Source organism: Canis lupus, chromosome 25 (genome assembly GCF_048164855.1).
Source record: "Canis lupus baileyi chromosome 25, mCanLup2.hap1, whole genome shotgun sequence".
NCBI lineage: Eukaryota > Metazoa > Chordata > Mammalia > Carnivora > Canidae > Canis > Canis lupus.
The window spans coordinates 1,025,519-1,040,036 of record NC_132862.1 but is presented as its reverse complement, the minus strand read 5'-3'; the positions used below and the strand labels follow the sequence as shown (position 1 = coordinate 1,040,036).

Sequence of the window (14,518 nt, the reverse complement as noted above, 5' to 3'; positions counted from 1 at the left end):
AAAAGACAAAGACGGCAGTGGCTCATGGGGAAGGAAAAAAGGTGTCCACCTCTACAGAGTCCTAAGGCCTAAAAGAAGCACTTACTCAGAAAAGCCTTTCCACTTCAGTAGATATTCCACTTGCCCCTTAACTACACGCCTGTCTAGCACCTTCTCCACGACATACTCCTCCTCATCCTCTGAAGAAGAACTGTCAGCTGTCCGCTTGGTTTTCTTTCCCATGTCGCAAGCTGTTCCACCTGAAGGACTAAGGCCACCGGGTTCCTGCAAATAGGAAGGACAGTATGGTCAGAATCCATGCAAGAAGTTAAAACTTTGTCTCTTCTTGATGGAACGCAGGGGGTATAACACAAAGTTGCCATGTACCCTTCTCTTGGGTCTTGATGCATTCTAGAGGAGTCCTAAGAATATAAGCAAAAAATGGGTCAATCACCACTTTCCCAACCACAACTTTCTTATCAGCTCACAAGGCCAACATCATTATTATAGACACAACTGTGTAACTTCTCTAATTTCAGATTCCAAAGACAAGTGGTGTGGTATATTACTCCTGAGTACTTCTATAACTGTTTTACAAGCCAGGAGCTCAAATAAATGCAGAAAACTATTAGTTAAAATAACAGTGATAGAATTAAAACCTTTCCCTATGAAGTGAATAAGGTTCTTCATAAAAACGAAAAAAGAGGGGCACCTGGATGGCTCAGTTGGTTTCAGCTCAGGTCATGATCCCAGGACTTCTTGTAGTCAGGCTCCTTGCACAGCAGGTAGACTGCCCCTCCCCCTGCTTCTCTTATGTTCCCTCCCAAATAAATAAATAAAATCTTAAAAAAAAAAAAAAAAAAGCTCCAAAATGTAACCTCAGCCCAGAGAATCTTGTCTAGTCTCTTAGCAAGCTCAGGTATCTTTTACCACTGTCTTCAGGGACTTGGTATATCTCTCTCTCCCTTAAACAAACTGAGCTTGTCCCTACAGAGCACCCATCAGTTCACAAAAGCAAGGCTGGCATCTCAGATACACTAAGCCACCTTTTTCACTTGGGGATGGGAGAGAGGCAGAGAGAGAAAAAAAATTTTAGTCCAAAAAATAAAAATTAGTTACTGGATTGTTCAGTAATTCTCATGGCTCAACTAATCCAAATAGTTGAGGAGGTACCTCTCTTAACTGGAGTTGACTTTGGGCCAAAGGAAGAAGAGGAGGAAAAAGAAAGAAGTCTGGCCCCAAACTCACATCAACATGAAGCCTCAAAGCACAGAGGAACCATTCATAGGCCCAAGGAAAGCTGAAGCAAGGCAACACAAATGGAAATTGAGTTAAGTTCAGAAATATGCACAACCAGGGGGTACTCAACGCAGAATCTAGTTTTTTTAAATTCCCACATTGTCGTCTCCATAATCATTTTTAAGAATTCTTCTTTAACCATGTTAAATGGTGCCTACAGTCTGGAATATAGAGTAGCAGGAATTGTTTTCTTAGCTGAACTCCATTTTTATTTTTCTGTAAGCTTAAAGGATTTTTTTCAGCACTCTCTAAAAATATTTCCATCCTGACTAGAAGACGACTCCCAGGAACAGGAAAGGCCACCACTACTAATCTCAGAACTGTGTTCAAGTCAAGTAACATAAAAAGTTGCATTTATCAATTTACTTCAAGTTAGCAAAATTTAAGGAATTATTCCAAGAACATCTAGTTGGAAACCATATCTCTAGAACCTACTAGCAATAGGTCTGCCCACCCAAAATACTGTCTGTATCCACTACTGCCCTGTAAAAAAAACTTAAGTTTTTATTAAAGTACTTTACTTGGAAAAGGGGACGGAGGGGGAGAATGTAGACAGGAGTTTCAAAATATTTTTTCCATGAATTTAGAAGAGAGTCCTAAGCTTCAAGAAAAAAAAAAAAAATCTTATTTATTTAAAATAAAAACAGCCTCTAACCTCACTAGAGACAGGAAATGTCATATTCCAGGGAGAGTACCCCACCCCCACCCCCACTCACCTTGGAATTTCCGGGAGCTGAGCTGTTTAGGTCAGAGCGCTGGGGTTAAAACCAGCCCCGGGTTAGATGCATGCAGTTAAGCATTGTGGCTATGGCCTCCCCTGCCTCACGAGGAAAAACAAGGATTTACATATGTGTTCTTCAGTTTGAGGGAGGAAAGAAGAAAATCTCCCTTTATACCTTCATGCAGAAGAGGAACCCCAAAGGTAGAAGATGAATGGGGGTTCCCTCCTTTACCTACCGGATCGCCCCAGTTCTTTCTTTCCCTCTGGGCTAACAGGAGGGGCCTCCCCTCCCAGGTCTGGGGCTTGGCGGGCTGGCAGCTCCCCCGCCCCCACCCAGCTGCCTGGGAGCCACTGCGCAGCTGTCCCAGCCCGTTGCCATGGCAACTGGCAGCAGTACTAGACTAAGGGGGGGGAGAGGCAAACGGAAAAGTTAAAAGGCTTAACTTTCCTTTTCAGTGAAGACTGGGTGGAGAAGTTGGAAGGTACTCCCTTGGTCTCAAAGCAAAGGCATTCAGAGCTCAAGGGAATTGGTTCTTGCGTTTTAAACCCAAAACCTGTGCTTATTCCTCTAAGAGCACTGGGAATTAATCAATAGCATTTTAAGATCATCTAACAGGATTATAGCTCAACTAGAAGGGGGAGGGGAAAAGCTAGGCCCTTCTACAACAGGATCAGTACAAACCACTCACCCCTAACCCAGCCCACCAGAAGCACTTTAAATAAGGCCTTTTTTGCCATCTGTCACTGAACAGTTAATTAAAATTGCTTGGGGGATGAGGGGATAGCAGGAAAGGGGGGGAAGGGAAGTATTTCAGGATACTATACAACTTTCCTTCTTTGAGGGATTACTAGATACAGAAACACAATCCAGACACTTGAAGCACTATTAAAGAACCTATCCACCGAAATTAACAGGTAGGAAAAAAAATGTAATCCTTATGTAGTTCTTAAAAAAAGAGGGGAGAACAGTTCAGCCACAACTGTTACTGAGTTAAAACCACTTTTCATTAATTGTGACTGTAACATTATGAAACAAATTTTCAAATAACTACTACCCACCTGAAGCATTAAGATATAATAATTTAAAACTCCGTATCAATAATCCCTAATACCTGAAATAAAGGATGATAGAGATAAAGAAAAAGAGCTACTTAGAGACCTGCAGTCCCATAAAGTTTCTTCTCTCTTGACCCTAAAGAACATTTTCAAGAGCTCTAGAGCCTTCTGCTTTACGGTTCAGGTCTTTAGAGCCAGAGGTTGCTGCCACAGGAGAGTAAGAAAAAGGGATAATCAAAAGCAAAGAACCCAACTGAGGAAAAAGCAGAAAATAGTGATTAATAACAAATTATGAAATAGAAGAAATTTTAAGGTATAAAAGTAAAGTAGACAGTTCTTAGCTACAGAAGGTTTCCTGAAATTTGAGTGGAACTGTCAGAAAATGTTTGGGTAAAAACTGCCTTTTTGGACTTTTTCCTATAACTTTTTAATACTTTTTGTAATTAAAGGATATAAAAACAATGCCAAAGGAATTAGATCAGGGTTCCAACTCTGTGATTAACTTGCCATGTGTGATCTTGAGTAAATAATTTGAGATTTAATCCCAGAATCACTAAAATGGGCCAAATCCCCATGGCCTACCTCCTTGGGAAGTTTATAAAGAGACGAAAGAGCTGGTAAGTCCCCCAAAGAGAAGCTTTTATAAAAATATAGGGCCAAATACAACAGCAGCAGGAAATACTTGACCTTCCAAATTCCTAAGCCGTTAAACCCTATCACATGCAGTAACTCCTGCAGCTCAACATGTTAGTAGACAGCAAGAAAGAAGTAGCTATTAAACTAGGCACCAGTAAACTAATAAAGCTTCAGAGAATAAGCAGCAGGTACATTCTCTCTTCAGGGTAAAAATACTTATTCTTACTCCTTAAAACTCAAAAGCACTGGAGATAGCAGAATGAAAAGACTAACAGTAATTCTGTGAAGAGATAAAGGACAGGAAAGGATGACAGCAACATTAATATTTTGGTGAAACCTTTCAGAAAAAAGGAAAAGTAAAACCCACAAAGGAAAGACACTCTGGTGTCTACCCCTTCCCTAAAGCATCCGGAAATAATGTCAGATCAATTTCCTCCTTCCCACTCCTTAAGAACTACCTAAAGGGCACCCAGCTAAGGTCCCTTTCTCTTTGGGAAATGGGTTTTGTAACAGCTGACAAATCAAATTGGGCCTGATGCCAGGAGTCAGAGTCCAACCATAATATTCTGTAAAGAATGGCACGCAACTGTCTTGTAAATCTCCTGGACAGTCACAGATCAGAAGCTGGCAAGGATGACGACATAGTTCTGATGGAATGTGTCTTATCTTAACCTTGAAGTTACAGATCTGCTCAGGAGCAGCAGTAAGAAATGAGAAATGCACTCAGACATTGGAGGGGATATAATTCTCTTTTAGACACTGCGACCCGGAGTATTAGGGTCAAATGAAACACAAAGCCAGACGGACAATTTAAGACCAGCGCCTGGACCAGATAAAGCATCAAGAATGGTGGTTCACGCTGGGCTTGAGAGGAGGGAGCACTCAAGTAGGAGAAATGAGACATGGCTGGCAGGATGATGGAGTGATTAAGGTAGAATCCCGATACCATGACGAAGGAAGAGAGGATGAGCCTCTGAGCGCAACCCTATCCTTGTGGAAATCTCCATAGGAAGGGGTAAGCAGCTTCTCAGGTTTCTAGAGTCTCTCGGGCATAACAGCTCTCAGCCCTTTCTTGACTACACACAGTAACTGGTAAAGGCATCAACAACTATAGACAGATGCCAGCAATTCAACTGCCCATCAGGACATGAGAAAAGAACAGGCCCCACCAACTGTTCGTATCAATGATACAAGGCAAATTCACCTTACAGGCCTCCGATGGCTGGGCAAAAAAAAACCTAAACCAGGGATCTGGTGAGAAGTCAGCATTGGAAAAACATCAAAGAGCTTTGTGGTCAGGCACAGTCAGAACCCACATTCCAAGTCGATGACAGGAGACTTCTTTAACAGATAAATCTTCCAGGAAAAAAAAAGGGGGGAAGAGGTGAGGCAGCAAAGCAGAAAGAAGAGAGACCAAAAAATCCCACTCAGTATAAGGGGGGGAGGGGGAACCATTAAAATCAGTCCCCAGAATTTAGGCCATTAGAGAAAACTGGGGCAATCCAGAACAACAGAGGTAATGGATTGCATTTATCAATCCTGGAATCACAGAATCACCCACACAGGGTTTCTGGGATCTGTTTGTCCAGTTCAGGCTCTGCTCTAGTCCCTCCAGTCACTACTTTGCAATGCCAGCTGTCTTGGTGTCTTTTCTTAGATCTTGGTGTAGCACATTTTATTTTCATCACTACTTACGAGAAAAAGTATATATACAACATAATTCTAAATCTTTCTCTGAGCTTGCTTTGTATTTTTAAAAAAGTAATGAAAACCAACTGGTAAACTGCTTCACTGAACCACCCACTGAACTATTTGGAAGTGGTAGTCAGACCAAATGTCAAAACACATAATCAGTGAGCTCTCTCTTCATTTTAGAGTTTCTTTTTTTCCCCAAAGATTTTGGGTTTCTTTTTTTAAGACTGTATGTATGTATGTATGTATGTATGTATTTGAGAGAGAACAAACATGAGCAGGGGGAGGAGGGGGTGCAGAGGGAGAGGGATAAACAGACTCCCTGCTGAGCGGGGAATCCAATGGGGTGGGAAGGGAGAGCTCCATCCAAGACTCTGAGATTATGACCTGAGCCAAAGGCAGATGCTTGACCAACTGGGGCACCCAGACACCCACCCCAAAGATTTTATATTTAAGTAATCTCTACCCCATTGTGGGGCTCAAACTTAAAACCTCAAGATCAAGAGACACATGCTCTACCAACTGAGCCAGCCAGGCACCCCTATTTTAGAGTTTCAGTATAAAATCTGTAAGCCCAGTAAGAAGGCAAAATTCTCCAGGAAGAAAGGCATTCTAAAGACGGGAAAGGTGTGAGGGCATATGCAAAGCTCCCTGTCACATGTATTAATTAAATATTCTGCTGATGAGTGACTTCAGTTGGCCCAGGCTTGAGACATTCCCATTTCTCCTCCAAGGAGCTTTGGGAAAGTTAGTGGCTTAAGTGAAGATTAGCTTGTCAGCTACAGCACCGTCTTCTGGGCGTCCTCTATATAGCCTTATTGTAATAAATAAAACAGATGAAAAGAAACCAAATTTACAGAACCATTTTTATCTGGTCTATATTCTTTGTTCTTTATGGATCTAGCAGCACCAATGATTTTAAGTTTGTAACACACATAGCATAAAACTAAAATACCCTCTATAAAAATGTTTTCTTCTACTAGATTTATGATTTCCAAAGTATTAGCCATGTGGCATTTTAACAAAAACACAGCATAGAGATACACATTACAGCTGTCCTGGCTGTCTCAGGTTTTGTTAAATGGGCTGATAACTATCACTCCACCTCCACCAAAAGCCCATGAGCACCCAATTCAAGAGGAGTTAAAAGCTTTTTAAATGTCTATTTAAGAGACTGGATTAGGAAAGAGTTGAGGAGGAAGATTAACTGTGGTCGTTAACACCCCTATCATTAACAAGCCACATATAGACAACACAAACTTTATTAATAGAAAGGAGTGTGGAGAGAGGAAATGCTCTCCCTTTGGCTAGTGCAGTTCCAGTTTGTGATTCTTTAAAAATCAGGCCAAAGCACTGCCTCAACCAGTCACAAAATTATTCTAGGGCAAAGTATTGTTTGTTGATTATCCAAGCCTCCTGCTCCAGGGAGCAAAGAAGCTTTTGTTCTTTTAGATTAAAACATATACATTATAAATAGAGATAAAGACTGCCTTATAAATTTTGTTCAGCTGTACTCTCCTCCAAGCTCTGACCACCATTAAAAAATCTAAATGAATGTGTACTGTAGCAATTCTCAGAACTGCTTAAAGTTATCAGTCTGGTTCACTGGCATATTTAGCAGTAACACAAATTCTTGAAATCTTATTATGAGAACACAATCCCACAAAATAATTTTAAATGGGATTTTCTGTCCTTTATTAAAATCTACTGAATTTCTTCTCTCAAGTGTCAGTCGTCTTTAAATTTAGTTAGGCCACACCTAAATCCATCACTGGGCAAGGTTAGATATCCAATTGTTCCAAGATTTATGAGAAAGTAGATAATTTGGCATCACTATGGGCAAATGTCTTCCAGATGGTGCTTTCCAACAATTCCATCCTTGCAATGGACTGAACTCTGAAGGCACCAGTCTCATATGGGTGTGATTCTCACAACCACTCCTCTCTTAATTAAATGTGAAGCATGAACTAGGAGATCCAGTCACCTTTCATGAAGAACCTGGCAATTTCACCATAAATAAATGTTAAGAAAAATGGGTTAGAGCCATGTCGGAGTAGTTACTGTGAATCTTAGATTTTTACATACCACTATGGCAGAGCATGTTCACAAAATACAGAACGGTTAAAAGAGAACTAAAGTATCTCTGGTCGTATTTTTCAAAGAGCCATAAAATTAAGACATAGTGCTTTATCTGGCACCATCCAGCTTGTACAGATTTTGGGTTACAAAGACCCCTTAAGGTTACTCCAACAGATCCTCTAATTTAAGGAAAAGCCTCTGCTATGCCAGACAATTTATAACCTTAGTTTATTATTTTTTTTAAGACTTTATTTATTCATGAGAGACAGAGTGAGAGCCAGAGACACAGGCAGAGGCAGAACCAGGCTCCCTCCAAGGAGCCTGATGTGGGTCCTGGACCCCAGGATCACATCCTGAGCTGAAGGCAGATGCTCAACCACTGAGCCACCCAGGCGTCCCTCTGATAGGCTTAGTTTAGAGAAGACATTCAAAACACATAAAAACTAATTTGCATAAGGACACCTAGGTGGCTCAGTGCGTTAAGTGTCTGCTTTCAGCTCAGGTCATGATCCCAGGGTCTGGGATCTAACCCCGCATCAAGCTCACTGCTTATGTTCACTCTCTGTCAAATAAATAAATAAAATTTCTTAAAAAAAAATCCATTTGAATACCATAAACTAAAAAATTTCCAAAATATCTCTAATTTAACTGCTGAAATGCTAGAATTTAAGTTAATATGCTAAAATCTGATTAATACATGCTGACAAAAAAAAGGAGTTTTTATATATTTGGAGTTAGAAAGATATCTCAGACTGTAAAAAACTTCATGGAGTAAAAGAGAGCATTCCTTCAATATATGGCATAATTTTGTGCTTTGTCATTACCTTGGTATATTAGCAACATGAATTATATTGAAGTCATAGCCTACAATTTAGATAAATAAAATCAAGGCAGTATTGAACTTCTTCCCATCCCATGCAACGGTATCCTTGGCAGCTCCTTGGCCATCTATTATGATCCTGACCAATTCCTCTCTGTGGCAATTTAAAAGCTGTAAAAAAATACATAATGGGTGATGACAGGAGAAACAAACCCACACCAGAAATTATTGAACCTTGTAGGTCTTTGCAAGTGTCTCTATTGACATTTAAGTGTGAGTTACTATGCCACAATATCATAAAAGTGTGTTCTACACTTCAGATATATTGATAGTTAAATGCAAAGAAAGGCCACCACCAGATTAATGGCTAAAAGAGAGAGCCAATCTCAGACCACCCAGCTCTTCCACTGAGTGTTCTGATGTGTTCCTTAAACCAAATAAGAGGTTTCTTTTTGTCCACGTTCCAACCACAATCCTAATTTAAATCCTATGCCAAAGGGATGATTGATACTGCATTTCTAATCCTTGTTCTGGGGTATTTATTGCATGGGCACTGAGTCTAACCCAGTCTTCAACTTAAGGGCTGAGGATTTCTCCTTGGTGAAGTCAGCACTTGTTAGTCCTGTCCCCAAAGGGACAGTCCTGTTACAAAAAAGCTACTAAAGGGGCAACTTGTTAACAGTAGCAAAAATCCAGGACTAGGAATAAGATGTGGTCCTCTCCCAAATTAGGTCACTGAAAGGTCAAACTAGACAGTTCACTTCATCTTAATGGTATTATTTGCCCTACTTATAGGTCTGCTATGAAGGGAAGGAAAAAAAACCTGGGAAACACTTAAAAATATAAAGGGGGGCGGGTGACTGGCTGGTTCAGTCGGTGAAGTATGCAGCACTTCATCTCAGTGTTGTGAGTTTGAGCCCCAGCTTGGGTGCAGAGATGACTTAAAATCTTGGTGGGCAGCCCCGGTGGCTTAGTGGTTTAGCCCCATCTTCAGCCCAGGGCATGATCCTGGAGACCCGGGATCCAGTCCCACGTCAGGCTCCCTGAATGGAGCCTGCTTCCCCCTCTGCCTGTGTCTCTGCCTCTCTGCGTGTCTCATGAATAAATAAAAATCTTAACAAAATATATATATATATACATATAAGTGAAATAAAAGTTTGCCTGATAATAGATGAAGTTAAAAATAATGAATGCCTTAATAATCGCTCCTCCCTCACCTATTTTCTGGAAGAGTTTGTAGAATTGGTAATACCTCATCCTTAAAGGATTGGTAAGGAGAGAGAGAAAAAAAAAAAAAAGATTTGGTGAAACTTACCAGTGAAGCCATCCAGGACTGGAGTTTTCACTGGGAGAACATTTTCAATTACCAATTTCATTTCTTTAATAAATATGGGGCTAGTGAGGTTCTGTATTTCTTCTGAAGTGAACTTTGGCAGTTTGTCTTTAAAGGAGGTGATTCGATTCATCTAAGATACGGAATGTACTGGCATAGTTGTTCGTAATATTCCCTTATTACTTTTTTCAATGTCTCTAGGATCAGTAGTGATATCCCTTTTCTTGCTCCTGATAGTAGTCATTTGTGTTTCCACACCCCCCATCAGATCTGCTTGTTTTTTTTTTTTTTTAAGATCTGCTTGGTTTATTAATTCTACTGATCTTTTCAAAAACCAACTTTCACTTTCATTGATCTTCTCTATTTTGTTTTATTCTTCACCAACTACCTACTGCTTTTAATATTTTTCTTTCTTCTACGTAATTTGGGTTAACTTGCTCTTCTTGTCCTAGGGTTCTTAAGATAAAAGTGTAGGTCACCTGGGCGCCTGAGTGACTCCGCGGTTGAGCATCTGCCTTTGGCCCAGGAAGTGATCCCGGGATCGGGGATTGAGTCCCATGTCGGGCTCCCTGCATGGAGCCCGCTTCTCCCTCTGTCTAGGTCTCTGCCTCTCTGTCTGTCTCTCTCATAAATAAATAAACTCTTTAAAAAAAAGTTAAAAAAAGAAAGGTGTAGGTCACGGACTCTAGACCTTTCTGCTTTTTTAACTGAACCATTTAGTACCTTTTTTAAAAATGTATTTTATTTATTTATTCATGAGACACAGAGAGAGGGGCAGACACACAGGCAGAGGGAGAAGCGGGCTCCCTTGGGACTTGATTCCAGATCCTGGGATCACGACCTGAGCCAAAGGCAGACACTCAACCACTGAGCCACCCAGGTGCCCCTGAAACATTTAATACCATAAAATTCCCTTTAGGGATTCCTACGTATAGCTCAGAGCCCGCTTCTCCCTCTGCCTGTGTCTCTGCCCCTCTGTCTGTGTCTCTCACAAGTAAATAAATAAAATTGTTAAAAATAAATAAGTAAAATTCCCTTTAAGCACTGCCTTAGTTACATCCCACAAATTTTAAGGTCATGTTATCATTTTTATTCAGTTCAAAATATTTTCTAATTTTCGGATGTCTTCTTTGATCCATGGGTTACTTAGAAACACGTTAATATAATGATATATATATTTCAGTTCCAACATTTTTTTCTTTCATGTATTTTGAAATTTTATTATTAGTTGTGTAAAACTTAGGGTTGTTATGTCTTCTTGATGAATTCTTTTATCATCTAATCTGGTGTTAGCTATCTGTCCTACCTACCTCCTGTGTCTGTTATGGAAAAAGAAGAAAAAAAAAAAAAACCTCTTTGGAAAGTATACAGCAAACAGAAGGTAAGATGTCTGATGATAAAGGAAGTTAAAATAACTCTAATGAATTTCCTGAACTATCTGTAAGTTATATCTATGCTTGTCTCCAGCTATTCATATAAATGGGGTTTGCCTATGTTTTATCAGATCCTTAGATTTATTGTTGTGAAATACTGAACAAATTAACAGTATATTACCCTCCATAACTTCCTGTGAGGTAAGTGAGTCTCACTGATTTAGGGATGAGAAAGAATGTACACGGAGTTCAAGGATCTGCCTCAGACACCAAACTTAAGCTAGATTTCCCAGCCTGTTGGTTGACCTCTTTAGCAGGGCATTTTATTCCGACATAATTATGCCTGCTGACTCAGATGTGAACTTGCTTTATTCTAAGAAATGGAGATTTTAATCGGAGAAATACTTGAATTCAATTTGGTTCCTCCTCCTCTACATGTAAGAAATAAATAATGACAGTGTATAAAAAAATCAGATCTTTGAATAGTCTTTTCAACAACACCATCTCAATCCCATGTTTTCTAGTGTCGTTTCTAGCAACGAAGCATGACAGAATACGCACTCAGTTAAGTCTGAAGAATAAGACTGCATGTGAAAAAATTTAAAACTAGGGATCCCTGGGTGGCGCAGCGGTTTGGCGCCTGCCTTGGCCCAGGGCGCGATCCTGGAGACCCGGGATCGAATCCCACGTCGGGCTCCCAGTGCATGGAGCCTGCTTCTCCCTCTGCCTGTGTCTCTGCCCCCCCCCCCCCCCGGCCCCGTGACTATCATGAATAAATTTTAAAAAAAAAAGAGGAAGGAAAAAAAGACTATCATAAATAAATAAAAATTTAAAAAAAATAGACTCTTTAAAAAAAAAATTTTAAACTAGCTCCACGACCTAGTTTCAGGTAGAAAAATGTGTCAGTGTTTAATTTTGACAAACTACTCTTACTGGAAAAGAAATCCAGAGTATACATTAGGATAAGAGTGAAAAATGGCCCAACCTATCCATTACACCCTTTTTAGAAAACCACATACAATTAACAAATTTATTATCCTGTGTTAATACCCCAAGGATCTGACAACCAGCCAACAAGTCAGTCCTCAAATCCTAGGCAAGACCTCCAAAGGCCTATACTGGCCCAAAATATTAGAATGAGTTCTTCATTCACATTTAAAATCACTGACTTCAAAAACAAAATCCAAGACAGTTCAGGAATCATTTCATGAAAGTCTTTAGTCTAGAAGGCTAGCAGCAATCACCTAACCAATTCTTTCCATATAAGATGGAGAAACTAGGGACCAAAGAGGGCAAATGGCTTACCTAAGGTTGTATCAGTAGTTAAAGACATAAGTGGGAAGAGAATCTAGGTTTCCTAAACTTTAATTTCCATTTGCCTCTCATTTTTAAAATAATTTTTCCTTTGGGCGCCTGAGTGGCTCAATCAGTTAAGCATCCAACTCTTGATTTCAACACAGGTCATGATCTCAGGGTAGTGAGATGGAGCTCCCTATCAGGCTCCATGCTGGGTACCTGGTTGGCTCAATGATTGACTGTAGCATCTGCCTTTGGCTCATGTTTTGATCCCGGGGTCCTGGGATTGAGTCCCGCATTGGGCTCCCCACAGGGAGCCTGCTTCTCCCTCTGCCTATGTCTCTGTCTCTGACTCTCATGAATAAATAAAATCTTAAAAAAAAAAAATCCTCTCCTTCCCCCTCTGCCAAAAACAAATAACCTTTTCCTGAAACCAGAAAAATTAAGTAACTTTTTCCTTTTTTAAAAAACTCTTTTTATTTGAGACAGAGCGTGCCCATGCATGTACAGAAGCTGCATGAGTTGAGGGAAAGAATCTGAAGCAGACTCTGCACCAAACACAGAGCCCCACATGAGGCTTTATCTCATGACCCAGAGATCATTACCTGAGTCAAAACCAAGAGTCAGTTGTCTAACACACTTAGCAGCCGGACACCCTGTAAGTTTTCTTTTTGAATTACATAAACTTAGGGGGATCCCTGGGTGGCTCAGCGGTTTAGCACCTGCCTTCTGCCCATGGTGTGGTCCTGGAGTCCCGGGATCGGGTCCCACGTCGGGCTCTGTACATGGAGCCTGCTTCTGCCTCTGCCTGTGTCTCTGCCTCTCTCTCTCTGTCCTTCATGGATAAATAAATAAAATCTTTAAAAAAAAAATTACATAAACTTGGATAAGAGTTGGAGAATTAGGGCAGCCCCGGTGGCTCAGCGGTTTAGTGCCGCCTGCAGCCCAGGGTGTGGTCCTGGAGACCCCGGATCGAGTCCCACATCAGGCTCCCTGCACGGAGCCTGCTTCTCCCTCTGCCTGTGTCTCTGCTTCTCTCTCTCCTCTCTGTGTGTTCTCATGAATAAATAAATGAAATCTTTATAAAAAAAAAAAAGAATTGGAGAATTAGGGTGTAGTGGTCTGACTGATGACCGCTCCCCTCCCAAGACACCTAAGCCCTAATCCCTTGAGCTTACGAATATTACTTTATATGGCAAAAGGTGTGACTAAAAGATGTGAAAGAAGAAATCTGAAATTTACCCCAGAGTATCTGGTTGGCTCTTAAACAGAATTCCTTGTATCCGTGTAAAAGGCAGGAGTTCTGAGACAGAGACATGGAGAAGACAATGCAAAGACAGAGCAGGGAAAGATAAGGCTGACAACGATCAGAAGCTGGAAGAGGCAAGGAAGGGCCTCCACTCTAGGGCCTCCAGAGGGGGCTCAGCACCTTGACTGTAGACTACTGGCCTTCAGAATTTTAAGAATAAATTCCCACTGTTTGAAGCCACTAGGGTTGTGGTAATTTGTTCTAGCAGCTACAGGAAACTAACATACAAGGGAAATAAAATTTTAAAAATCATAAACTGGACATATATAAAACAAATTACTGATCTAAAAAAAAACTGTGCTTCAAGTAACCAGAAGAATGCCTAAAAACCTTAATCCCTGATTTCAAAGGGTAAGTTGAGGCAACCAGAGACTGTAATTTATCCCCCCAAATCCTGGCAGATCCAGGAAGACAAACTCAGCAAGGTCTAATATTTACATAGCTGCTAACAAGAACAGTGTAGGTTTTTCCCCAAACATGTTAGCTAGTGGAGCTCCTGGACAGACTAAACATAGGCACCAGTTGTCGCTGTGGGTGTTCTGCCAACACAAGTGTAAAGTTGTCATCAGAAATGAATATGTGGCTTCGAGTAGCTTACAGAAATCCAACAAAGCTGTATCTTGGACTCTGCACAAGCCAACTCTTCTCAGGATGACCTGGACTCCTTCCCATTAGTACAATGATCAGCTAAAAGGCATCCTCTATAAGAAGGAAAGGAAAATCAAAGTTTATGTCAGGGAAAAGAGGTAACTGCCCAGAGTCCAAGTTTATGAATAACAATGTATAAACGGCAGCCACACCAAGCCAGTTACAAGTGATATCTCACATTGCAATTTACTACTTTTAAAATCAATATTCACAGCACACAGCTCTAAACCCAATTTCATGTAAGATAAATGGAAACAAAAACAGACTAAGCAAAAGA

The 14,518-nt window shown here is 40.6% G+C and overlaps 1 protein-coding gene across 8 annotated transcripts in view; it reads right to left on the bottom strand.

Annotated features, from left to right (window-relative positions):
• The window catches only part of CBX5 (chromobox 5), a 37,546-nt gene that overhangs the window by 18,165 nt on the left and 4,863 nt on the right, over nt 1-14,518 (bottom strand). For 2 of the 8 annotated variants that reach the window (XM_072797653.1, XM_072797652.1), the window contains exon 2: nt 86-264. In XM_072797653.1, the coding sequence (XP_072653754.1) occupies nt 86-222 (137 nt within the window). In that variant the 5' untranslated portion in view covers nt 223-264. Of the gene's footprint in view, nt 1-85; nt 265-691; nt 1,267-1,994; nt 2,096-2,235; nt 2,393-13,010; nt 13,120-14,191; nt 14,295-14,518 lie in introns of those variants that run through there. The other 6 variants (XM_072797646.1, XM_072797647.1, XM_072797650.1 and 3 more) reach the window with 6 other exon arrangements.